Source organism: Carettochelys insculpta, chromosome 1 (genome assembly GCF_033958435.1).
Source record: "Carettochelys insculpta isolate YL-2023 chromosome 1, ASM3395843v1, whole genome shotgun sequence".
NCBI lineage: Eukaryota > Metazoa > Chordata > Testudines > Carettochelyidae > Carettochelys > Carettochelys insculpta.
The window spans coordinates 382,604,401-382,631,643 of NC_134137.1; the positions used below are offsets into that span (position 1 = coordinate 382,604,401).

Sequence of the window (27,243 nt, forward strand, 5' to 3'; positions counted from 1 at the left end):
GGATAACCGTACTCAGAGAGTAGTTCTTAATGGTTCTCAATCCTGCTGGCAAAGTATAACAAGTGGGGTTCCGCAGTGGTGTGTTTTAGGACTAGTTCTGTTCAATATCTTCATCAATGATTTAGATATTGGCATAGAAAGTACACTTATTATGTTTGCAAATGATACCAAGCTGGGAGGGTCTGCAACTGCTTTGGAGGATAGGGTCATAATTCAAAATGATCTGGATAAATTGGAGAAATGGTCTGAGGTAAACAGGATGAAGTATAATAAGGACAAATGCAAAGTGCTCCACTTGGGAAAGAACCATCAGTTTCATACATACAGAATGGGGAGAGACTGTCTGGGAATGACTACAGCAGAAAGGGATCTAGGGGTTATAGTGGACCACAAGCTAAATATGAGTCAATAGTGTGATGCTGTGCCAAAAAAAGCAAACATGATTCTGGGATGCATTAACAGGTATGTTGTGAACAAGACACAAGAAGTCATTCTTCTGCTCTACTCTGCGCTGGTTCGGCCTCATCTGGAGTATTGTGTCCAGTTCCGGGCACCGCAGTTCAAGAAAGATGTGGAGAAATTGGAGGGGGTCCAGAAAAGAGCGACAAGAATGATTAATGGTCTAGAGAATTTGACCTGTGAAGAAAGGCTGAAAGAATTGGGGTTGTTTAGTTTGGAAAAAAGAAGATCGAGGGGAGACATGACAGCGGTTTTCAGGTATCTAAAAGGGTGTCATAAGGAAGAGGGAGAAAACTTGTTCTTTTTGGCCTCTGAGGATAGAACAAAAGGCAATGGACTTAAACTGCAGCAAGGGAGGTTTAGGTTGGACATTAGGAAGAAGTTCCTAACTGTCAGGGTGGTAAAACAATGGAATAAATTGCCAGTGTGCAGGGGCAGTGAGTAAAGCAAATAGGATGTTAGGAATAATTAAAAAAGGGATAGAAAATAAGAAAGAATATCTTACTTCCCTTATATAAAACTATGGTACACCCACATCTTGAGTACTGCGTGCAGATGTGGTCTCCTCACCTCAAAAAAGATATATTTGTGTTAGAAAAGGTTCAGAAAAGGGCAACTAAAATGATTAAGGGTTTGGAACGGGTCCCATATGAGGAGAGACGAGAGAGACTGGGACTTTTCAGTCTAGAAAAGAGGAGACTGAGGGGCGATATGATAGAGGTATATAAAATCATGAATGGTGTGGAGAAAGTGAATACAGAAAAGTTATTTACTTGTTCCCATAATATAAGAACTAGAGGACACCAAGTTAAATTAATGGGTAGCAGGTTCAAAACTAATAAAAGGAAGTTTTTCTTCACACAGCGCACAGTCAACCTCTGGAACTCCTTACCAGAGGATGCGGTGAAGGCCAGGATTCTAACAGAGTTTAAAAAAGAGCTCGATAAATATTTGGAGGTTAGGGCCATAGATGGCTATTAGCAAGGGGTAAGGTATGGTGCCTAGCCTTTTGTCGAAGGCGGGAGATGGATGGCAGAAGACAAGTTGCTTGATCATTGTCTTCAGTTCACCTCCTCTGGGGCACCAGGCATTGGCTATTGTCGGCAAACAGGATACTGGACTAGACAGACCTTTGGTCTGACCCAGTATGGCCGCTCTTATGTTCTTATGCCAAGGGAGGATGTGGAATTTCCATTGCTGGAGATATTTAGATGTCTATCAGGGATGGCTTGGACAGTACTTGGTCCTGCCATTGGGGCAGGGGGCTAGACTTGATGGCCTCTCAAGGTCCCTTCCAGTCCTAGTATTCTATGATTTTATGACTTTTGCTGGAGAAAGCACTATTATGAGCTCTTGAACCACCCCTCCACTGTGGTCCTAGAATCCCTTGACCAAATGCCTCTGCAGCTGCCTAGAGAAGATCTTGCAACACCTCCTACCCTGAGTGAGGTCCAAGTTGCCATCAAAGTAATGACATGCAACAAGGCAACTGGACTAGATGGAATTTCCACCGAAGTCTTCAAAGAAGGTGGGCCAAAGCTCCACAAACAGCTCTACCTCCTGATTCTCAAGATCTGGGATGGGGGCAGATGCCACAAGATTTCAGAGACACACTGATTGTCAATTTTTTCAAGAAGGGCAGCAAGTCAGACTGTGGAAAGTATCGTGGAGTCTCCCTCCTGGCAACAGCAGGGAAAATCTTTGTGCAAATCCTCACAAACCGACTCCTGCCATTCTCAAAAGAAATGCTCTCCGAATCCCAGTGTGGCTTTTGACCATTCAGAGTGTGGAAGCCATCTTGTATAGAAGCCATTTCACATCCCTTATTTTTGCACGTACACAAGAGCTTGAACTTTTCCTCACCTATTTGGGAATGGCAGGGAGGATGAGCTCTAGGGAATGCGTTAATGAACTGTTTGGAGTTGGGGATCCAGCTCCCTTGTACCTGTTTTTCCTTGCTGATAACGGTTTCTCTTTGGAAAGTGATTTACGATTCTCTAACTAATTGCCTCTGACACTGGGCTTGTTTGTGTAATGGTATAAAATACTAGAGTTAGCTGCACCAAGCAGCCTTGTTGGACCTAGTTTTACTAGTGTCCAGTTCGGCTCATCTGTTGCCTTACTGAATTCAATAAAGCTGAATGTTAGCCGCCTAAACTCAGAGAAGTCTTGTGCTTCAACAAGAGGAATGGTGGACATGATCTATAGACAGCATCACAGAGGTGGGCTGGAGCCCAAAGCCTGGATCTTTCCACAGGAAACAGAGATATTGGGGGCCCATGGGGCTGCATGGTACTTCTTCCAGCAACGTCTGGTTTCTGCCCTGTCTGAGAATTGGGGGGCTAGACTCAGCACACCCCAGCACCCCCACTCCCTGTGATAAGGCAACGTCACAGGCAAGCAGCCAGGTACAGAAGCACTGGAATGTGACATGTCCAGGGAGAGGGACAATGCAGGAAGATGTACAGAGCAGCCTCACAAGCCCTCAGCAACCCTGTTCCACATGGAAAACTCCAGCTTCTGGGCTGCCGCCCCCCTCTTGCCACTGCTGCTCTACCCAGACTACCTCTCATCTCTCCTATGGTGCTGTAGACTGGAAAAAGGAGCTACAGGCAGGGCATCAGCCGGGATGGGGTTTGTAGCCCTGAAGCTTTCTAGGGAAGCGGAAGTACTAGGTTGCTTGCATGGTACCTCTCCCGGTGCTTTCAGAGTTGCATCCTGCCTTAGTGCTGAGAGCCCAGTCTCAGCACGTCCCAGCACTTCATTCCTGCTGCAGCCCTGCAAACCTCCCTTTTGCTTATTGGCAACTTCCAGATAATAGCAACTACTTATGGTAGTGAAAGTGTGCCGATAAGTGGCATATGTTGTACTTCATTCCAGCTGCTTAGTCCAAACAATTGATTTTAGGAAACTGTGGATCAATATAGTTTTTCACAGGCTCCTGAGGATAGAAGGCACACAAGTTCCTGAAACAGAGTCCAACCAGTAAAATGATGAATGTTTGGTATTCATGGGTATGCTCTGACAGACCCAAACCAGCCAGCTGCCACTCACTAATGAAAGACAGATATTCTGGGTTTTCGGTCAACAGTTTCCTCTTCCCTGAGTACTATCTGGATGCTGGGAAGTGGGCACCATAGCTGAGCCTAGTGCAGCACAATCAAGCAGGCAACTGGGGACAATTAAGAACTTGCCAGGAAGCAGCAAGCTAATTAGTACACCAGCAGCCCATTAAGGCCTGCTGGGGTTTGTTTCAAAGGTCTCCCTTCCAGGAGAACAGGAGCCCAAGGTCTGAGAGTGAAAAGATACAGTGGGTGAGAGCTGAGAACTACAAGCAAGTCAGAGTACTGTGGAGAAGCTGAATAGACTTGTTAGATACTAGAGGAAAAGTACTGGAAGGGAGTGTTTGGGGAAGTGGCTCAGGGAAGAAGCTGCCAGGCTGGGAGTAGAGGAAACCCCATCTGTTGTAGCTGCCTTAGGGTCCCCCACCTGGAACCCTGGAGTAAAAGGCAGGCCTGGGGCTCCCTCCAACCCTCCCCACACCACTGCAGGGTCTCCCTGATCCTAAGAGGGGAAGCCAGGACTATGGAAGGATTTTTCACTCCAAAGTGTGGACTGGGCTATGAGGAGGATGGCTCAGCAGGCTGACCCTTGCCTCTAGTAAGGAGAAAGAAGCTGTATGGAAGGACACAGAGGCTGCGTCTACACTTGTATTCCCCTTTTGAAAGAGGCATGCAAATAAGGGGAATAAAATACAAATGAGATGCAGAGTTGCATATCTGCCCCCTCATTTACATATTCTTCTTTCAAAAGAGCTTCTTTGGAAAGAAGAAAAGCAGTGTAGACGCAGCTCTTTTGAACATAAACACCATCTTCGAAAGAACCCTTCCTTTCTTTTTAACTTTTGAAAGAGCTGCGTCTACACTGCTTTTCTTCTTTTGAGAGAATAGGTAAATGAGGTGCCAGATATGCAAATCTGCACCTCATTTGCATGTTCAATTCCCTCATTTGCATGCCTCTTTTGAAATATGTGTGCAAATGAGGTGCATATTTGGCACCTCATGTGCCTATTCTTATTTCAAAAGAAGAAAATCAGCGTAGATGCTGCTCTTTCAAAAGAAACCCCATATTCAAAAGAATCTTTCTTCCCTTCATTTAATGGGAAGAAGGATTCTTTCAAAGATTGGGTTTACTTTCAAAAGAGCAGCATCTACACTCGTTTTCTTCTTTAGAAAGAAGCTATTTTGAAGTAAGAATAGGCACATGAGGTGCCAAATATGCAAATATGTATCTCATTTGCATTTTTTGATTTCCCTCATTTGCATACCTATTTTAAAAGAGGAATTCAAGTGTAGACACACCCAGAGAGACTCTGAGACAAACACTATTCACCAGAAACACAGGATCCTTAGGGCATGGCCAGTACTTTGCCACACATCTAAAAGCAGAAGAATCATGATTCCACCTCTTGGTAAGTAAAGACGAAACCCCTTGGGAGTCAGAGAGATCAGAAAGAAGACTAAAGAGCTGTTAGCCACACTGCAAGGATATGGAGCAAAATAAGACAGAACACTATCCTTTGTAACCTTATTCCCAGGTTCTCACACAGCTCCTGCCCCACGGGAGAAGCACATCAGTAACATTTTCTGTTACTAATAGTCTCAGAGGACTAGCTGTGTTAGTCTGTAGCTTCACAAAAAAACAAGCAGTCTTGTAGCACCCTAAAAACTAGCAGATTTATTTACTAGGTAATGAGTTTTCATAAGACTCACTTTTTTAGAGGATGCCAACCATCCTGTTGCCCAACGTTACTTATCTCTGCATCTTTTCCTCTCACCTCAACATATTGAAAATCCAGCTCTTCTTTTCCATCCCACAAGCTAGAACATCAGTCTTGGCTTCACTCACCTCTCATTCTGATTGCTGCAGGCTTATCCTCAGTGGCTTCCACGCCCTTTCAGTCATGTCCCTCCAATCTACCCAAAATACAGCCCATATGAACTGCCTTGGCTGTCAAGCTGATGTCACCCCTCTCTTGGTCCCTTTTCTGGCTCCTTCTTTGCTACTGCTTAAATTTAAATTCCTCAGCCTGGCTTCCAAGGTCCTGTGTCACTGCACACCTGCCTACTACAGAGAACTTGTTCCTTAACATTCCACGGTACCAGCTTCAATGATCTTTTCATTCTTTTTTTCCACTTTCCTCTCTGAGCCTTCTTCATACCTATCCCAGGTGCAAAGTGACCCCAATCTGTGTTCACCAAATTCTCATTCAAATCCCTCCTAGAGTCATTTCTTTTGCAGCGCCCCCAAACTGGGAGTTCATAGCAGTAACCATGGTCACTCCCTCGCCTCAGTTTCCCAGGGTGAGCTGTCTTCCTAATGCTGACTTTGACAGTGTACACTCCTATAGGCAGGCATTGTCTTTTTGTCCTATGTAACCTAAGCACAGTTAGCTCAAATGTTTCTGTGAAAATAGTTAATAGTGACACTGATACCATGGACACTGCCATGAGTCTCATTAAATTTCTGTTTACACCCAGTTGAGGTGAATAGGAATCTCTGAAATCAATATAGGTCCATTAGTGATGCTATAAAAGGAATTTTCATGGCTGTACCCAACACTCAGAAGGAAGATATTTGCCTGTTCTCTATGAGGTGCTTACCCACAAGGATATTTTTCCCATCCACATTGGTTGTGTACTTGTAGAGTGTCAAAGCAAACGTCGAGAGCTGCTGTGGTCGGCTGTGCAAAGGTTAAGGATCTGAAAAGTAAGTGTTTTACTCTCTGTCCCAGGAGTCTTATGCAGACCCCAATCTCATGTTCAGTAGAGCACCCATGAAGGGGACTTGCTTGAGAGGAGGCTCTCATGAACTCAGCAACTGAGTCACCAAACTGCTCTTCTGCATTGTGTACAGCCAAGCTGTGAAGTTGAGATGAATATATAAATCACTGTTGCAACCACTGCTACATTTGCACCAAATCTTGTTCAAAGTCAGCCAAATAAGATGTCTATGAAAAGCTTATGATTTGCTGATTCTGTTTATGATATTCATATGCATATATCATTTTTGTATTTGAAGTTATGAGTATTGGTTATGTATGTGTGTTTTAAATGCATACTTCTGGGAGACATCAAAAGACGTAGCCAGACTGTAATGAAAGAGTTGCTAGTCAAGTGAATAGCAGTACTTGACTGACAATGTACCTTGGGAGATGTCAATCCACATCTGATGAGCTTGCTGCTATCTCAAAATGACTGAATCCTACATAGACACATGACTTGATCATGTGACAAACTCCATGTTGGGACATTTCACACTGCAAGAACATTGGGATTCCATTCACATGGACAAGGGTATAATGAGTACCTTGGGGGTTCTGCTATTTGGGTCTTTAACACCCATCTTTATTTGGGCTAATGATTTATGAAGGATCTCTGCTATGAACTGAAACCTCAAAGAACTGATGACCAATCCTAACAAAGCATGTATTCCAGAGACTTGTTTTAAGACAGCACAGGAAAACTGGAGTGTCTAAGGGTATGTCTATACTACAAAATAAGGTCAAAGTTATCGAAGTTGAATTTGTAACACTGGATTTTAGAATGTTGAAATTGAGTGTCTGCACCTGCCCAGAAAGTCAACTTAGTGTGTCCCCACTAATCACCAAAGGCCAACTGTTGCAGCAGTGCATGGGGGGAACCTATCCCACAGTTCCTTGAGCCCCATGGCATTCTGGGTTTTTTCACTGCTGTGTTATGGGAAAAATCCATGCAATTGGTTGTGAGAGTTATGTCATCTTCCCACACTGCATTGCCCTCAAAAAACCAGCTACTTTTTCACAAATCTCTTTCCCCAAAGAGATATTGAGTCATCTGAGCCATGGACCTTTTAACCAAATCTGTCACGATAGCACCCACTTTCATCTTCCTAGACTGCACTGCCCTCATTCCCCTCCCTCTGAAGCCAAATGGCTAATTTTCAAAAGGAAATTAGGAAAAATGGGGAATCCCAAAGGGCATTGGTGTCCAGTGGCTAGCATCACTCAGAAAAAGAGAAGGAAAGACAGAATGCCTCACTTTCTAGTGAAAGAAACCAAAACAGTAGAAATGTAGAACTTTAAAGACTTAACAAAATAATTTAATCAGTGATGAGCTTTCGTGGGATAGACCCACTTAATCAGATCACTTTCTAGTGATTAGTGTCTCTCCCCTTGTTGAAAATTAGTGATCCCCAGGGGAAAGAATACTTAGACTCGAGAAATGTATACAGCAGCCAAAAGGATTGGTAAGGGTACCCAGGCTACAATTTTGTGGACACCTGGGAATTTTCTGCTGTGCAGTGGTGCTGGGCAACAAGTCAGGGAGCTGTAAATCTCTCAAATTATGGTGTCTGTTCTCCAGGTCTCTGTTTCCCCACTGTGAAATGCACCAAACAGGACACTGCAGAGACCGTGCAGGTATCCTGAGCCACACACTTTGGTAAGTGGTCGGGGGACAGCCCACAATGCAACTTTGGCTATGGTTGGTCCCCCAAACCTCTGGAGCCATGGGCTTGACAGAGGCTCCCGTTTGCATGGAGCAGGCACCAGGCTCTGGGGGTTAGCCCACAATTCAACTTTTGCCCTGGCTGGCCCCTCAATCCTCTGGAGCCAAGGGCTTGAGAGAGGAACATGTGCTATACTTCCTGCTAGCGACAACCAGCTAGCCCTCGAAAATCTTTGCCGCAGGGGGAGACTCCCCACCAGCGACAGACAGCCCCCAAATCTTTCCCATCTTTGGAGCCTCCACTGCATGCAAGCCAGGACATGCTGCTGTTTGGAAGCATGGTCTGCACTGTGCAGCAGGCATGTGTTTTTATTGTGTCAGGGGCTATCCACATGGTGTGGTTGGATGGAGGACAGACCCCGACTGCATGGCACCTGTAAGGGACAGGGGCTGCCTCCATAAAACGGTGACCTGCAGAAAAGAAGTTTCTCGGCCTCTCATATAAGCATGATCCCTCACAGCCTAACTGCCATGTGCCAGACCCCTAACTGCAAGGCACCTGTGTGGGAAATGGGGCCTCCACATACAAATGTAAAGTAGTGAAAAAAATATTTCAGCCTCTCCTACTATATCATGTGCAGGGAAGAAGCCTTAACCTGAACATAACATATCGCCCCGCTGTCTCATGAGCCATGGTCTGGTCCTAACAACCAAGCCACCATGTGCTGTGTTGGGACAGGAGTTAGTCTCCAAGATGAAATGACTCCCTGGCTCTCCTGATGGCTCCATGCTGGGGCTCTGTAAAGGAGCTAGATATGATCACCATGCTGATCATAAAGAAATGAATTCAAAATGCTGGGCTTCCCATTTCCTACTTCCGGGTCACCTGGAGCAATTACCTGAAAGGATACCTCACGGACAGTTTCTGGGGTTAATAAAATCCATTTTAAACCTGGTTAACCTACTCTGCTTTAACTCAACATTGCAAATTCAATTTTTCCAGTAACTTCATTGGGAAGTCAGCAATACAGAACTTGGTGTTACAGCCACTTAGGATTGACTTTTTGAGTGCTGGGGTGAAGATGGATAGTTTTTAAAATTGAGCATAGAGCCTGAAATTCAACTTCATTTCCTAGTGTAGATCAAACCTAAGAGAATTGCTTGTATGATTTTTTGCTTGCCAGTGTGGTAAACAGAAGTGCTCTTTGTGACTTGTTTGGTGCGCCTGATAGTTGAGACCCTGAGTCTTGAGCTGTAGTCTCTAAACAATTTACTCTGAATTGACCCTCGCAGCAGTAACCCCAGAAACCTCCTGTATTATACAAGCCATTCACTCAAGTTTGCCTCAAAGTTTCAATCCCAAACTAAGGGACAGGCTACACTAGAATCACTACAACAGCACAACTGTACCGAGGCAGCTGCATTGCTGTAGCCCTGCTACTGCCGATAGGAGAAAGCGCTCCAATCAGCATAATTCCTCCACCTACCTCAGCAGCAGTAGCTCTTCTGGCAAGATAACATCTCCCACACTGGTTGATATAACTTACATGATTCAGAGGGGTGGGAGGGGAGGCTTTTCCACACCCACGAGCAACTTAAATTATATCAAAATAAATGCTAGTGTGTACAAATAGCAAGAATGAAAGCAGGAACTCCACAGCTTGAGTGCTTATGATAGTCCTACAGGTCTTACAGGACTAGTTGCTAGCACTGAAGTGTTCAGGAAAGGCATTCCAAAGAAGATATTGTAGGTGATAAGGGGGAAAAGAGACCTTCTTTGGAGGAGCAAAAGATATAAATTCCCAATTGCTGTGTGGATTTAGCTAGCCCATTACTGTAGTGAAAGAGTCTAGGTCAGTCAATGAAAGCCTAGAAACAGACCTCTAGTGAGAATGGGATAAGAATATCTGATGGCAAAAACACAGTTAAACAAAAAAGCATTACAGTAAACCCTCAATTTTATGGATTCTGATTTAGCAGACTTCAGGAACAATGGAATTCCCCCCACCGCCCCGCCATTACTCCCAAGTCCGCTGGGGTCCGTAAAATCATCCCTCCTCCAAAGAAAAAAAAAAAAGTAAGAGACTTACTGCAGCCACAGCCTGCAGGAGCTGCCACCTCCTCCACTGGAGCTACCATATGCTCCTCCCAGCATGGGTGGGGTGTGTAAATGAGCACACTGGCACTTGCATATGCGTCCCTCCCCTGGTGGGAAGCATGCGTGGCAGCCCTTCCAGATCTGTGTGGTGGGGCTGCTCCAGCCATGTGGGTGAGGTCCACTGAGCCCTCCAACGGCAGCAGCTCCGGTGACTGGCAGTGTTTTGTTTTTTGTTTTGTTTTGTTTTGTTTTGGGGGAGAGGGTTGCAGCTGAGGGAACCTGATGGGGGTGCGTGGGCAGGAAACTGTCGCATTTAACAGACTTTTGGGAATAGCGGACACCCCTCCCCTCTCTAGTCCATTAAACTGAGGGTTTACTGTTAATCACTTCCCCTTCCTGTACCCCCAATTAGCCCTAGGAAGAAGAATGGAGACGACTGAGAGATTCCAAAGGATACAATCCGTCCAGGAGGAACCTTTCCATTAGCCTGCAAACAGAACAACGACACAGGCCCATTAGCCCTTACCTGCTCATGTTATTATCTACTTTCTTCACCTCTCTGATACAATCACGGACCCTACTCCTTCACATTCCGTTTTTCCCTTGGTTGTAAACGCAACTAACACACCATTGTGTAGGTAACAATGACTAGAGCGGCTGGCAACAAGGGCCAGATACTCACTTGGATTTCCCCACAGCACTGTCCCCCAAGCAGATAATCTTCACATTCTCATCTGCATCATATTTCTCCTGGTCCAGCTCTTCACAGGAATCTTCTCCCGGTGCATCTCTAGCCATGCTGCCTCCACCCTAGCTGGACAGAAACTACCTCTCCTAGGACCAAGAGTAAGATTTTACTTATCTGAACCTTTCAAAAAGAGATAGAATAAGCTCACAGTATTACAGTCTCCTCCCTAGCTCCCAAAAAGCAGCTATCACCAACACAACCGCTGTACTGGATCAGCACCTGTCCCTCTGGTGAATACCCCCCAATCCAGAATGGAATGGGAGCCTCCTGCTCTCCTCCCCCATAACCACTCCTCCAGCTGGGGACAGCTCCCCTCCCCACATCGCTCCTCCCCACTGGGGACAGCTCTCCGCTCCCCTGCCACAGCTCCCCCCGCCAGGGACAGCTCTCTTCACCCCACTGATCCCCCACTGCCGCAGACAGCTCTCCTCCCCCCACCACTCCCCCCACCAGGGACAGCTCTCCCCCGCCACTGCTTCCCCCCTGCCTGAGACAGCTTCCCTTCCCCCCCGCTCCCCGCCTGTGGACAGCTCCCCTCCCCCCACTGATCTCCCCCCCGCCAGGGACAGCTCTCCTCCCCCCACCGATCTCGCCCTGCTGCGGACAGCTCCTCTCACCGCCCCTCCCCCTGCCGGGGACAGCTCCCCCCCGCTCCCCCCGCCACGGACAGCTCCCCTCACCCCCACCGCTCCTCCCGACGGGGACAGCTCCCCTTCTCCTCCAATGCTCCCCCCGCCGCAGACAGCTCCCCCCCACAGCTCCCCCCGCCAGGGACAGCTCTCCTCCCCCCACCACTCCCCCCCACCAGGGACAGCTCTCCCTGCCACTGCTTCCCCCCTGCAGGGGACAGGTCCCCTCCCCCCACCGCTCCCCCCACCAGGGACAGCTCCCCTCCCCCCACCGATCTCCCCCCATCGCAGACAGCGCCCCTCACTCCCCCGCTCTCCCCCCTCGCCGGGGACAGCTCCCCTTCTCCTCCACCACTCCCCCCACCGCGGACAGCTCCCCTCACCTCCCTCCCCCTGCCGGGGACAGCTCCCCCCCGCTCCCCCCGGCGCGGACAGCTCCCCTCACTCCCCCCGCTCCCCCCACCGCGCACAGCTCCCCTTCTCCTCCCCCGCTCGCCCCGCTGCGCACAGCTTCCCTCCCCCCCACCGCTCCTCCCGCCGGGGACAGCTCCCCTTCTCCTCCCCCGCTCCCCCCGGCGTGGACAGCTCCCCTCACTCTCCCTCCCCCTGCCAGGGACAGCTCCCCCCCGCCCCCCCCCGCCACGGACAGCTCTCCTCACTCCCCCCGCCGCGCACAGCTCCCCTCACTCCCCCCGCCGTTCCCCCCGCCGCGGACAGCTCCCCTCCCCCCCAACGCTCCCCCCGCCGCGGACAGCTCCCCTCACTCCCCCCGCTCTCCCCGCCGCGGACAGCTCCCCTCACTCCCCCCGCCGCGGACAGCTCCCCTCCCCCCCAACGCTCCCCCCGCCGCGGACAGCTCCCCTCACCCCCAACGCTCCCCCCGACGCGGACAGCTCCCCTCACTCCCCCCGCTCTCCCCGCCGCGCACAGCTCCCCTCACTCCCCCCCGCTCCCCCCGCCGCGGACAGCTCCCCTCACTCCCCCCGCCGCGGACAGCTCCCCTCCCCCCCAACGCTCCCCCCGCCGCGGACAGCTCCCCTCACCCCCAACGCTCCCCCCGACGCGGACAGCTCCCCTCACTCCCCCCGCTCTCCCCGCCGCGCACAGCTCCCCTCACTCCCCCCGCTCCCCCCGCCGCGGACAGCTCCCCTCCCCCCCAACGCTCCCCCCGCCGCGGACAGCTCCCCTCACTCCCCCCGCTCTCCCCGCCGAGGACAGCTCCCCTCCCCCCCAACGCTCCCCCCGCCGCGGACAGCTCCCCTCACTCCCCCCGCTCTCCCCGCCGCGCACAGCTCCCCTCACTCCCCCCGCTCCCCCCGCCGAGGACAGCTCCCCTCACTCCCCCCGCCGCGGACAGCTCCCCTCCCCCCCGCCGCGGACAGCTCCCCTCACCCCCACCGTTCCCCCCGCCGCGGACAGCTCCCCTCACCCCCACCGTTCCCCCCGCCGAGGACAGCTCCCCTCACTCCCCCCGCTGCGGACAGCTCCCCTCCCCCCCGCCGCGGACAGCTCCCCTCACCCCCACCGTTCCCCCCGCCGCGGACAGCTCCCCTCACTCCCCCCGCTCTCCCCGCCGCGGACAGCTCCCCTCACTCCCCCGCTCTCCACGCCGCGGACTGCCCAGCAATCCTCCGTCTCCGCCGAATCCCGGCGCGACGCTCACTCACCGGGCCAGGCGCGTCCCGCTGCTATGCGACGCAGCGGCTCGAAGCCCGGGCTGCCCCTGTCGGTGCCTGAAGGACCCCGTGCCGCGGCTGCCCGCTCCTTGGGAAGCGCGACTGGGACCCGCACCAGCAGGGGGAGCTATTCGTCCTCCCTGCCTCCCGGCCAGGCCCGCTTCCTCATCGAACCTCTCCTCGGCCTCTGCCGCCCTGGCGACACCGCTCAGGGTCCCCGCGCGTGCGCGCTCGCCGGCCGCTTCGCTTCGCTTCGCACCGCGGGGCGGCGCGGCAGAGCGACATGGGGCCTGTGCTGCGCTCCGGGCGGCCGCTGCAGCTCACGCTGGCGGTGCTGAAGCCCGACGCTGTGGCCCACCCACTGGTGCTTGAGGTGAGGTGAGGGGAGCCCGGAGCCCAGCGCCCAGCCGCCGCCCAGCTCCAGCTCTCCGCGCCTTGGTGGGGCCGGGAGCGGCCGCCCGCTGCTCCCGCCAGGCCGGCCGGGTGCGCTGTGGGGCGCGCTGCGCGGGCTGTGGGAAAATCGCCCGGCGTATGACTCAACCCGCACGGGAGCTGCGGAAACGCGGTGGTTATGTTGGTGCGCCTGGGAGAGCGGCGGGAGTCCGGCGTGCACGGCCGGGTGGTACCATTGCGCTCGGCCCCGCTCCCTGCTCAGCGCCTCCCCGCTACGGCGCGGCTCGCAGCTGGCAGCCACGTGCAGCGGCATGTCCGTGCTGGCAGGGTGGCTGCACTCAGCTGCTGGGCTATGGCCTGTTCCCCTTCCAGCCCTAGCAGGAATCACAGCGAGATTCGTTTCCCGTTAGAAAGGCCAGAAGCGAGTGAAGATACTACAGGTTGTACCTCTTGCATCCGGTGCTCTCTCGTCCAGCACTGTCCCTCGTCCTGAATGATCGCAGATGCTGCCAGATGAGAGTAGTTGGCAGGTGCAGGAACCTCGGCAGGGCTGGGAGCCAGAACCCCCGCCTGCCTTGCAGCTGGGGGCAGAAGGCTGCCATGGCTCTGGAACCTGTGTTCCCGCCCTGCCATGCAGCAGCATGGAGCCAGGACCCTGAGCCCTTGCTTGCCCCACAACAGCAGGGGGTTGGGATGCTGCTGCCGGCCTGGGAACCAGAGCCCCTTGATGGGAGCTGGAGCCTTCTCTTTGCCTTGCAGCACCACGAGGTGGAGCCTGAGCCCCTGCTTGCCCCACAGCAGTGGGATTCAGGAGGGTGCCATGGGGCTAGGAGTTGGCGCCCCCGTCTGTCCCATGGCCATCTGGGCAGAGAGACTGCTGCAGGCCTGAGCTGGAGCCCTTCCTTGTCCTGCAACAGTGCAGGGCCAGGAGCCTGAGTGTCCACTTGTCCTGCAGCAGCAGGGGCAGGACACTGCCAAGGGGCTTGGAAGCGAAGCTTCCTGGTAGCTCATGGGGCCAGGAGGTGGAGCCCACGCCTGCCCCCAGTAGCAGGATCTGGGAGGCCGCCATGGGCAGGAATTGAACCCCCACCTGCCCTGTGGCAGGGCATGGGGGGCACTGGCTGGAGACCTGTGGCAGCCCCTGGTAGTCTGGGCTGAGGCCAGAGCCACAGGTGAGGGAGGCTGGAGAAGGATGCACTTTTTCTTATCTGGCAAATTCCCTCATTCCAAACCTGTTGGGTCCTGAGCATGCCAGGTAAGGGAGGTGCAACCTGTACTACTTTCTGTTATTAAAACCACATACTGTACAATGTGACATTTTCAGTACTATGATACCTGATTAAATTAAAGTAAACCCTCAAAATATGCAATTTTGAGTTGCGTTTAACTTGCATTAATGTGAGTTAAGCACAACTCAAATTCCTGCTCCCCTGGCCCTGGTTCAACCCCCTGTGGCCTGTGTGAGTGTGACTCAGCCCCTCCTCATCCAGGCTCTCCCCTCATCCACACAGCTAGCTCTGGCTCACCACCCCTCATGTGCGGCTCCAGCTCAACTCTCCGCTTCATACCCCCTGCGTGCAGCTCTGGTTCCATCCTCCTGCCCTGGTTCAACCCCCACCTGCGCAGCTCTGGTTCAAACTCCCACCTCGTGCATGGCTCCCATTCAGCCCTCCCACACAAGCAGCTCTGGTTCAAACCTCCCGGTTCAAACCTCCCAGTTCAACCCCCTGCTAGGTACAGCTCTGGTTCAAACCCCCATCCTGCCCCCGTTCAGCCCCCCCCACGCGTGACTCCAATTCAACCCCCCCACGCGTTGCTCCATTTCAGCTTCCTGTCCTGGTTCACCTCCCCCCCATGGCTTAGGTTCAACACACCCTGCCCTCGTTCAACCCCCCTGTGCACGGCTCCAGTTCAGTTCCCCCACCCTGGTTCAACTTATCCCCTGTGCATGGTGCTGGTTCAAACCCCCCACAGCCTGGAGCACCACCTGAGCAGGGCTCTGGCTTACCACCCCTCGCGTGGTTCTGGCTCAAATCCCCTGCCCTGGTTCAACCGCCCCAAGTTCCGTCTCAACTCCATCCCCCGCCCCCATACCCTCTGCAGCCTTAACTCATCCCAGGCTTAACATCTGTGCCCCCCTCCCTCAGCCCCAGCCCACCACCAGGCTTAACCCTCCCCCACCCCCCCCCACCACCTGAGGACTTATCTTGCAAAGGGAGCCCCAGGTGCTCCTGCTGCTGTCCCAGGTGCAGAACATGCATTCCACTGGGGAGGAAGCCCCCTGCGACTAACCCAAAATTCAGGTTACGTGAGGGAGCATGGGAGCGGAACCTTCCCGTAAATCGAGGCTCTGCTGTACTTCATTTTAGTTTTGCTGTATATGTTGCTGGGATTTTTCTTTTTTCAGTCTGACAACAATTTTTTTTGAAAGAAAATGTTCAGGGAAGTTCTGCATAAAAATATTGTTTGGTGTTCTCTGGTCTCAAAAAGTTCAAGAAGCACTGCTCTAGGGGAGGCGTGCACACTCCTAGCTTGGCTCCTGTTGCTTCTGTGCTTGTCCTTTTGTCCCCTCTCACTGGATGCTGGGCAGAGGATGTGCAGTCCATGGGGTGCACTGCTGCCAGCTGCCCCTGTCAAGGAGCCTAGAGAAGGGCGCAGCAGACTGGGGTGTCTCACGCTTCCATCGGTATCCATGCAGCAGTGCCCCCAGGTAGCTAGCCCATCACTTCCTTGTGGCTGCACAGTAAACACGAGCAGCAGGGCAGGAACCCATCTAACCGTCAGCCAAAGATAATCCAGCAGCAACCAGTACTGCTCCAACACCCCCCACACGCACCTCAGCCTCTGACCCTGACTCCTGCACCCACTTGCTCCCTGACCTAAGCTTCTCCTCACACTCTCGCAGCTCCCTTGCCTAACTTCTGTACCTTCCACACATCCCAATCCCCAGCCCTGAGTCTCCCTCCACACTCCTAGCCCCCTTCCCTGACTCCTACACCCCCTGCCCCAACTCCCTGCCCTTAGTCCCTCACCCACCACTCCTGACTCCTACAGCCCTCTTGTCCCCAGATTCCTGCCCTGACTCCTACCCCCCATCTGCCCTGAGCCCCCTGGACTCTGCCTCATACATAATTTATTTGTTACTGTTGGATCATAACCCCCTCGTCTCAAGGAAATGGTTGTGAAAGGGTAATACCTGTAAGAAATTTGTTACTTTCACTCCTGCAAATGCCCCAGGAGACGTTAGTTGGTGGTGTCTCCCCTACATCCCTGTCCTTGCCTTTCTACCCTGGGAGGTGTTAGCTGGTGGTGCCTGCCCCAGCCTAGCCTGTCCTGCTTTGGGAGGCATTAGTTCAGGGTAATACTCTCTCTTCCCCTGACCTAACTCATCTCCCTAGGGGATGTTAATTCATGGCACCCCTGGCTCCACGTCCCCGCCCCGCCCCATTTGGAATAACTGAACATTGACCCATTTGAACGCAGCTCTTCGGCCCAATTATGCCCTCTTCTCCTACTATCCTATATCTCATGCACAGAGCTGTGCACCACAAGCTAAACTGTCCTTTGAAAAGAAATTTGTCTGAGTCTCCAAAGCCTGGCATGATAACTAGGTGAGGCAAGAACTGCCCTATTCTTGCTGGAGGGTGCCGCAAGAACCAGGGACCCCAGAATACAGGGCCACTTGTCAGTGGAGTGCAAGACCTTGTGAGTTATTCAGGTTGCATTGTATCTTTTTCCAGGCTAGCCTCTACATGCCCTCTGTGCCACATCTTTCTCCCAGCAATCAGGATCCCTCCAGATTCCTTGGCTGAAGGCTTTGTTCTGTCACAACTGATATGTTTGTGCCTTATCCTTGTCCTGCCTTTCCAGGCCGTTCATGAGACCATCCTGAACAACAAATTTCTCATCGTGCGGAACAAGGAGTTGGTGTGGAGAAGGGAGGACAGCCAGCGATTTTACCAGGAGCACTCTGGTAGTGACTCTAAAGGGGCCCTTTATCAGAGTGAATCCTGCTATGAGAGGTTGTCTTAGCTCAAAGTGTGGAAATGGGCAGTAGGGAGCACAGGGAAGGGTGCAGCTTAGCCTTTCTCAAGAGGGGCATCACAGAAGGGAAAGGAGTTGAGAAGGGTGAAGAGAATGAGAGAGTTTGAAAGACTCCTGTGTAGAGAGAGAGTTGAAGAGGGATTTTGTAGTTCAGCGTGGAAACGAATGAAAAGGAACGTGGCAAGGATACAGAATGGATTTCTTGTGGAAAGTGCTCAGATAGTATGGTAATGCCAGTAGGTCAGATAGATAGGAGGTAACTCAAGGAGTCCTGTTCACTCTCTTTGAATACTACAGCAACCGGCTAGTCAAAGAAATGGAAAGGCACCATACTTAAGAGTTTTCATAAGAAATACCTGTTATGCCATACGTGATCTGTGGAACTTTCTGCCACGAGGCATTAATGAAGCTAAGAGTTCAGTGGAAGTCAAAATGCAATTAGACACATATGTCTGTAGAGCTCTGATACAGACTTCTTGCTTGACCTTGGACTAGCCACTTAGTAGCCCCGTTCCCCATCTGAGACAGAAATAATACCACTTTCTTACGTGGCCCGTGTTGGGAAGATAAATACAGTACATTTAAAATTGTGAGATGCTCTGCTCCTTGGGTAACAGGGACCAGATACATACCATGTCTGGGTGGGAAGAATGCAAACTAACATCTTCTATGTATCTGCTAGGATTAGATAAACCCTCTTCTGCATGGAGGAGCTAGCCATTGACCAACAAGGCTCAGGTGATTCTCCCATGAGATTGGTTTATCCCAGAATTGTGCACTGTGGGGGTACAGCTGTCAAAGTAGCTGGTATCAATCCCAGTCAGGGACAAGATGATTTGCTAGATTTACTCTGAACTGGTAACACCTCTCTTCTTATTGTACGAGCAGCACAGGTAAGGGCAGTAGAGCAGGGTGGGCAGTAAGGCAGGACCAAAGAAGGGTTTCAGGGTGAAGAGCATCTATGCCCCCTTAGAGTGAAAAGTTCTCTTTCTCATTGCAGGGCGATTTTTCTATCAGAGGCTTGTGGAGTTCATGAGCAGGTACCTTCCCTCCACTCACCCAATCAGCCCCACCTCTGCAGTGAATTCCAGCCATGGGGAGTAGGAGCCATTTAGGCTGTCAAGAGTGAGCAGAGGTGACATCGAGTGTCACGTACATGCTGTTGCCCCCTCTTGCTGGTTCTTCTTTTAGCAAACCCATTGTCTTTGACCCTGGGAGGCTCTTCCACCTCTGCCTTGGTAAGGGGAGTATGAGGGTGGGGCACAGGAATGGGCAAGTTCATTCCTAAAATCATGAGTTAAATGGCCCAGAGAGGCAGCATTCATGGTTCAGTGAATGATGTTCAGATCTCTGGACTTGAACTTTGATTCCAGTCTGGCACCAGCTGATCCTCAGTGCTGCCCTACCAGTGTAGCATTTGGGGGATGTATGATGTGTACTGACAGAAATGACATTCTTTCCCAGCTCTCTTGTGTAAGATCGCTGTGCTGGAATTGGAGTTTTAGCAGTCGGAGATAACCATGGGGTCCTGGCTACCAGTGTGTCTCAGTCAGCCTACTCTGTGTCCAGAGGAGTGATCTATGGCAGACACTTTATTGTGCCTCTCTGATTTTGCTGTGTCTGTGAGGATGGAAAGCACATGAGATGCCCACACCTTGCTATAACCTCATTTTCTCTTGTCCTGGCTGTATTTCCCCAGTGGCCCTATGCGGGCTTATATCCTAGCCCATGAAGATGCAGTTACACTTTGGAGATCTCTCATGGGACCTACCAGAGTATACCAAGCCCGAAACACAGCGCCGGACTCCATCCGAGGAGCCTATGGCCTCACTGACACAAGGAACACCACTCATGGGTCAGGTAAGAACACCAAAGGCAGTCATTAGAGTAGAGGAAGGGCCAGGTGGGGGTGCAGTTGGGGTAACATGCCACCATCTGAGGGCATGCACTCTCTTTTTACAGACTCTACAGCATCAGCCAGTAGAGAAATTGCGTTCTTCTTCCCAGAGTTCAATGAGAGTCACTGGTACCAGGAGGATGAGCCACGTCTGCGCTGTGGCCTGGCATGCTACGATGCAGCAGAGCATGTTCACAGCCTACCCAAGGATGGCAGGACAGAGTCATACTAGAACAGAGGAGGAGACTTACCCTGACTGACCTCCTTGGAGATGGGCAGGGCATTGCCTTACACTCATGAAGTGCTGCTAGTAGTATTAGCTGGACTATCCCTGGAAAAAGGACAGGGAGTCATATATTTAGTTACAGTGAGTGAATCCCAGATGTGATGCACCTTACACCACACTCTGGGAGATTGTCTCATTTGCCTTAGGCTGCACGTGTAGTGCCTAGGTAGCATGGGTGCTATAGACAAATGTTAAATATCATCAGGAATCCACTGAACTCCAGCATGGTAGAGGAACCTAGTCTACAGTTCACCAGCACAGTGTATGCTCATATATAAATTGGTTCAGAGGGTGCAAGGGGGCACAGGTCTGTGTGCAAATTTCAGTGCTGGTAGCTCTTATAGCTGCAAAGCCCTTCCCAGTGCATTGTCCAAATGCATGCTGGCTGTTCATTACTATTACAATCTTCCATGCTTATCTGGTGTGGTTATGGCTTGTGGTGATCTCCAAAACATTAGCTATTAGCCACATGTGGCTGTTTGGCCAGTTGAGTGTGATTGTTGGGTTGAATAATAAATACATTCAGAATAATGCATCTAGTGCCCTGTAGCAGTGGCTACTGCTTCAGAACTGGTTGGACACCACAGTTCTAGTGGATGCTGACTCTAATCTAGACCCATGTCGGGACTGGCTCGTATGGAAAACATTTGAAGAAGAGAGTCAAGCTTGGCTTGTTTAACTTGTGTAAAACTAAACAAAGGCTGAGGAGAAGGATGAATGTTTTCTATAAATACATATGAGGGGTAAACTCCTGAGAGAGGAAGAGTTATTTAAGTTAAGCACCAGGGTTCCAAGAACACATGGGTATAAACTAACCATCAAGAAGTTTAGCTTGAAATTAGATGAAGCTTTCTAACCTCCAGGAGAAGTTCTGGAACAGCCTTCCAAGGAGAGCAGCAAGGGTTAAAAAAGATCTTGATACGTGTATGGAGGGAATGGTAAAATGAGACTGCCTACAATGGTATGTAGCTAGTCTGTGACTGTTAGCAGCAAATATCTCCAACAATTGATGATGTGACACTAGATGGGAAGGGCTATGAGGTTACTATGAATAATTCCTCCATAGGTGTCTGGTGAATTTTGCATCCCTGCTCAGTATCTGATTGAATATATTTAGAATCAGAAAGGAATTTTCCCCAGGACAGATTGGAAGAGACCCGGTTGGGGTGGGAATTTTTTGTGCCTTCCTCTGCAACACTGGGAATCAGTCACCTGGAGATTTAATTTAGTGTAAATTGTGGGTACCCTGTAACTTGAGATCTTTAAATTGTGATTTGAGGATTATGGTAATTCAGATAGAAGTTAGGGGTCTATTACAGCAGTCAGTGTGTGAGGCTCTGCCACCTGAGATAGTAGTCAGACCAGATGATTACAATGTTCCCTTTTGATCTTAACATCTGAGTCTAACCGGGATAGTTTGGCTGCCTCATTTTGTAGCTCATCATAGCATAAGAGGGAACACAATGACCACTTCCTTATGTACCTATTTACAGTGTGAAGGAAGAAAATCTGTGTGATCATGGGGAACTTCAATTTAAGTGACACATTCTGCAGTTCTCTTGTTGCTCATATTAAAACGTCCATGGAAGTTCTAAACATTATAGACGAGTTTTCTAATTCAAAAAGTGCTGTAGCCAACATGGGGGAGATTCTTTATTAGAACTTCTCCTAACAGGTAAAGAGGAATTGATCTCAGAAATAGAAATTAACTATAGCTCAGGTACAAGTGATCATGATGACCACATTTATAATGTGCAAGCAGAATAAAGTCTAGACCAGTAATTACTGTGAAAGGGTTAGGACAGAAAGCTACTGGATAATGGAAGAAGGGAAGTATATTACCCCCAGATTAAATAGGTCCCTTTTACTGGAGTAAACCAACAAGGACTAATCCAGAATAAGCAGGAATTTGCCAAAATCAATTAGGGCACACAGGTCAATTACGCACCTGGAGTCAATTGGCAGGTTTCCAGAATCAAGTGAGCCAGGCTAATCAGGGCACCTGGAGCCAATGAAGAACCAGTGATTACTGGTTAAAAAATGGATCCCATGCTGTTAGCTTATTGAATGCAAGGAGCTGGGGAGCAAAGATGCAGTGGAAGTTCTGGGAAGGGCAAGTCTTAGCAAATACCAGGAAGAAGAGCCTGCACTAAGGAAGCTTCTGGTGGGGACCATGGGAAAGCAGCCCAAGGAATTGTAGCTGTCATGCAGCTGATACCGAGAACGTTGCAGGCAGCTGTTATTACAGGGTCCCTGGGCTGGAAACCGGAGTAGACAGCAGTCTGCATTCCACTCATCCCCAACTCCCTATTCACCATGGGGGAATTGGTCTGGACAATGGAACACACGAACAGAGGAGGACTAATTTGGAAAAGGGTCTGTCTTGTCCCTGAATTACTTGCAGTGGCAGTAGAGTCTATGGGATTTAATCTTCTCTCTTTTCTCCATGCTGGCCAGTGATGAAGGTGGCTAACTAAACCACCAGCTTTTGCCCTAGAGAAAGTGTCTAAACTGAGGGTTGCTATGAACCTCTGAGATAAGCAGTCCTGAAAGCATGTGTCACACCAAGGCAGAGAAGAAGCTTCATCGCATTACATATGTATATATACATATGTGGGTGCTTGCCATCCCACATATACACACAATGCATTAATGGGACTAATTTCACAAAGCTGAAAATAATTAGGAAGAAGTAAAACAAAGTGTGTTTGTAGGTGGGAATAATTTTAAGAACAGCTTACTAGATTCCTTTAAAACTAGGCTCTCATAATCAAAGACGATAGGCCATACTGATTTAAAAAATGGTTCCGAAGGGAAGTGAAGGCAGCTATAAAAATAAAATGTAATGAAGAAAGGTATAGCTGATAGTAATTAATATAAATCAGATGCTAGAAATTGTGGAAAATTGATAAAGCTAAGGAATACAAGACGTCTGTGGCCAGCAGAGTTAAAGGACAGTAAGGAAGACATTAATAGGAGTGTTGTGAGCAAGACACGTGAAGTCATTCTTTTGCTCTACTCTGTGCTAATTAGGTCTCTGTTGGAATATTGTGTTCAATTCTGGGCACCGCATTTCAAGAAGGGTGTGGAGAAATTGGACAAGGTCTAGAGAAGAGCAACAAGAATGATTAAAGGTCTAGCAAGCATTAACTATGAGGGAAGACTGAAAGAATTGGGCAGGTTTAGTTTAGAAAAGGGAAGACTGAGAGGGGACATGATAGCCATGTTTCAGTATTCAAAAGAGTGTTACAAGGAGGATGGAGTTAAAAATGTTCTCCTTGGCCTCTGAGGACAGGACAAGAAGCAATGGACTTAAACTGCAGCAAGGGAGGTTTAGTTTGGATGCTAGGAAATACTTCCTGTCAAGATGGCATGACAAAGTCCTGGGTTACTCCTTGTGGCTCCTGCACTTTGTGGCTGTTAGAGATGCCTCAGAGGCTCACTCCATCTCTTTTGCTCTACCTCCCAGTTTTCCCAGGGGTGGGGCACAGCCTATCAAAACCTTTTCATTATCAACACAGTCATAAATGGGAGAGGTCCCCCATGGACGATGGGTTCTCCTTCTACCCCTTCTGAGCTGCCCTAGAGGGTGTGGGGCAGTGTGGGGGGAGCCCGGTCTCCTCCCACTCAATCTGGGTTTTTGCCCAGGGACCCTAGGTAGCTGCTGCTGGAGGAGCTGTCTCCCTCGTTCCAGAGTGCACCAGGTTCCCCTCAGGCCACTTACCCAGACACTTCCCCGAGTACTTTCTACTGGCTGCTGTACTTTCTTCTTGCAGGCTATCTCCTGCAGTTCTTTGCTCCTTCCTGGGACGTCCCCTTTCTTCTTCTTCCTTACCTGTGGGAAACTTTTTAAAGGGTTCTATGGGCCTTCATGGGTTGCAGGTGGCTGATTAACCCTGGGTGCTGGATTAGCCTGCTGTTGCAGGCTGATCCTGGATGTCTCAGTCCCTGGGAAACAAAGGCACTGATCCAACAGCCCACATGCTTGCCCTCCATAAGGTTACTATAGTGTGTTGTGGGCTGCGGTTCCCCACACATCTTCCCCCCTCCTATTCAACTTAGAAGGTTGGGCAACTTGGGACGTGAGGCAGTGCATCCTGAAGAAGCTATCAGCATTTCCATGACAGCTTCCCGCCCTGTGCTGCACCCAAAATTGGAATGTTTGGAGGGAAATGAACCACCTGGTCACTCTGGCATTTTTTGTTGCTTTGCATCTGCTGTAGTGGAGCATGATCCGTCACCAGTGTAAAACAGTTTCAGAGCAAGTAGGAGTGCAGTGCCTCCATCGCTCGTTTCACGGTGAGGCATTCTTGTTTTACCACTGCATATTTATGCTCCTGTGGGAGCAACTTCCTACTGAGATACAGAATTGGGAGCTCCTTTCCCTCAACCATCTGGACAGGACTGTCCCCAGCCTTACCTCCAAGGCATCTGTTTGCAATATAAATTCCTTTGAAACATCCAGGGTGATTGGTACTGGGTTGTTGCAAAGGCCTGTCCTTAGGTCCATAAATGCTTGTTCCAACGTCTCTGACCACTGGATCGGGGCCACGAGTCTTCACTAGATCTATCAGTGGGCTGGCTCCTGTACTAAAATGGAGGATGTACTTCCTGTAATACCCCACCACCCCTTGGAAAGCACAGACCTGTTTTTTTGCTGTGGCCAGGGCCATTGTTAAATGGCCTCTAGTTTGTTCCTCTGGGGTTTCACCATTCCCTTAGCCACTACATACGCCAGATACCTGACCTCTGTAAAACCTGAGGGCATGCTTGGACAGGTTTGCAGTAAGGCTGGCCTGCCTGAAGGTGTCTAGGACTGCTGCTGCCCTTTCCAGGTAGGTTTCCCATTTTGGGGTATGTATGACGACATCATTGAGGTAGGCGGTGGTGTACCTTGCAAGGGGCTGCAGAAGCCTATCTGTTAGGCGTTGGAAGGTTGCTGGGGCTCTGTGAAAACCAAAGGGGAGGACTGTATATTGGAATAGATGGTCTGGGGTGGAAAATGCAGTCTTTTCTTTGGCATCTTCGGTTAGAGAGATTTGCCAATAGCCCTTGGTCAAGTCCAGGGGTGTCAGGTACTGGGCATTGCCTAATCGGTCCACTAGTTCGTCTATGCGTGGGATGAGGTATGCATGAAATTGGGAGCTTTCATTCAGCGTCCAGAAGTTGTTACAGAAATGCATAGTGCTGTTGGGATTCAGTACTAGTACCATGGGGCTAGACCATTGGCTGTGGGATTCCTTCATCATCCCCATCTCCAACATTCTTTTCACTTCTTCCCCTATCTCCTACCTTTTGGTGGCTGGCACCTGGTAGGGCTTCATCATTACTCAATCCCCAGGGCTGGTGATGATATGATAGACGGCTGCTGTCGTTCACCCTCGTCTCTCTGAAAACACATCCTTGTTCCTATAGATCATCTCAGTAACCTCCTCCCTTTGGGATGGCCTATGTTCTGGCGCTACTCGGATTGGTACCGGGGTCCCAGCTGGGGCATGTATGGCTGACTCCAGGATGGTCACACAGGCCTCTCCTGCCAGGATTTCAGGACGTTGACATGATATATCTGTTCTTGTTTTCTGTTCCCCAGCTGTTGTACTTTATAGTTTACCTCCCCTATGCATTCAGTTACCTTATAGGGGCCCTGCCAGTGGGGCAAAAGCTAACTCTCAGAGGTGGGCACCAGCACCACAATGTGGTCCCCAGGCTGAAACCACCAGAGTTTGGCCTGTTGATCATAGTGTATTTTCTGAGCCTCCTGGGCCTCCTCCATGTCTTTTCTTACTACGAAAGTGACTTGCTCTGTCTGGCTTCTTAGCTGCTGTACATAGTCCACTATGTTTTCACTTTGTCTGTCTCCTCTTACCACCTTTCCTTAGCTATGTTGAGGGAGCCTCGGGGGGGTGCTGCTCATATAAGAGTCCAAAGGGGGAAAATCGGGTGGAGGCCTGGGGCACCTCATGGGTGGTGAACATAAGGATCAGTAATAAAACATCCCACTCCTTACTGTTCTTGCTCACTACCTTCCTAATCCTAGCCTTGAGGGTCCGATTGAATTTTTCCACTATCCCGTTGGTCTGAGGGTGATACACTGAAGTATGTAGTGTCTGGATGTGGAGAAGGGAGCACAGTTCCTTCATTAGTCTGGCCATGAAAGGCATTCCCTGGTCTGTCAGTATCTCCTTTGGAAAAACCAACCCTAGAGAAAATCCCTGGTAACTCTTGCAATGTTCTTTGAGGCCATGGTTTGTAGTGGGATAGCATCCGGTTAACGAGTGGCATAGTCTAGTACAACCAGTATGTACTGGTGATCTTGGGACATCTTATCTAGGGGGCCCACCAGGTCCATAGCAATGCACTCAGTGGAGTCTCAATGATGGGTAGTGGCACAAGGGGGCCTGCAGTGGAGATGTGGGCAGTGCAGCTGGCATTCTGAGCAAGATGCGCAGTACTGGCACACATTTTTGAGCACCCCTGGCCAATGGAACTGGTGCAGGATCCGCACCACGGTCTTCTCTGCCCCAAGCTGCAACCCAAACAAATGACTGTGGGCTAGTTCTAATTTGGCCCATTGGTGCTTCCATGGAGCCAAGAGCTGGCACACCTCTTGTCCTTCTATCTGTACAACCTGGTACAGGAAGTCTCAAGGATAAAATAGGGTCCCACACCTTGGGCCTGCCCCTCTATGGGCACCCCATTGATATCTGCCATCTCCATGCAGGCATTTTCATACCAAGGATCCTTGGCCTGGTCCTGGCCGAAAGTTTTCCACCCCAGTTTAGCTAATCCAAATCCTGAGAGGTCATCTTCCTCTCCCTGTATTGGCTTTTCTGGGTTAGAGTCAGCACTTGCTTCTGGCTCTCCCTTTGCCTCAGGGTTTTCTCCTCCTGACCCTGAGCCCTGCCCTTGGGAAGCTAGGGGGCCTTTATTGACACACACAGCCTGCCAGGCCTGCCACAGGATCTGGATGCCCAGGGCCTTGGCCTTCTTCCGCTGTTTCTTTGATTTCCTTCCCCTCCCCAGGGTAGGGAACAGCTCTTGGGCTATCTTGGAAAACGTAGGGATAGGAGGGTCCTGCACATTGTCTCTCTTTGGGTTGGGATGTTCCTCCTCCAAAGATGTGTGTCTCTGTGGGTTGAGGGGAATAGCTCAGTTGTTGGAGCATTGGCCTGCTAAACCCAGGGTTGTGAGCTCAATCCTTAAGGAGGCCATTTAGGGACTGGGGCAAATAGATGTCAGGGATTGTGCTTGGCCCTGTCAAGAGGGCAGGGGACTGGACTAGATGACTTCCTAAGGTCCCTTCCAGTTCTAGGAGATGTGTACCTCCAGTTATATTATATCCACCCATGTGGGGTAGTAAGTCCTGCAAACCTGGGAAATCCCTCCCAAGGAGGATGGGATAGAGTAGGTGGGGGACCACCCCAGCTCATGCTCAAGTTTGAGTCCCCTGAACTCTTCCACCTCTACCCATGCTCTGCGGTAGTAGAGTACATTTCCAAGAGTGCAGGTGATCCCAATATGGGCCA

At 50.5% G+C, this 27,243-nt stretch overlaps 2 protein-coding genes across 4 annotated transcripts in view; one reads left to right on the forward strand and one right to left on the reverse strand.

Moving 5' to 3' along the window:
• The window catches only part of RABL2B (RAB, member of RAS oncogene family like 2B), a 32,150-nt gene extending 18,924 nt beyond the window's left edge, over nt 1-13,226 (reverse strand). The window contains exons 1-4 of one of the 3 annotated variants that reach the window (XM_074984260.1): nt 13,089-13,226; nt 10,727-10,878; nt 10,502-10,531; nt 6,123-6,202 (exon numbers count right to left, since the gene is read on the reverse strand). In XM_074984260.1, the coding sequence (XP_074840361.1) occupies nt 6,123-6,202; nt 10,502-10,531; nt 10,727-10,842 (226 nt within the window). In that variant the 5' untranslated portion in view covers nt 10,843-10,878; nt 13,089-13,226. Of the gene's footprint in view, nt 1-6,122; nt 6,203-10,501; nt 10,532-10,726; nt 11,100-13,088 lie in introns of those variants that run through there. The other 2 variants (XM_074984259.1, XM_074984261.1) reach the window with 2 other exon arrangements.
• Nucleotides 13,227-13,309: 83 nt separating this feature from the next.
• Nucleotides 13,310-23,740, forward strand: NME6 (NME/NM23 nucleoside diphosphate kinase 6). The gene is made up of 5 exons (XM_074976884.1): nt 13,310-13,470; nt 17,361-17,463; nt 18,535-18,574; nt 19,234-19,394; nt 19,497-23,740. Exons 1-5 carry the CDS (start codon nt 13,381-13,383, stop codon nt 19,661-19,663), a joined length of 561 nt encoding a protein of 186 aa, XP_074832985.1. The 5' UTR covers nt 13,310-13,380; the 3' UTR covers nt 19,664-23,740.
• Nucleotides 23,741-27,243: the final 3,503 nt, after the last annotated feature.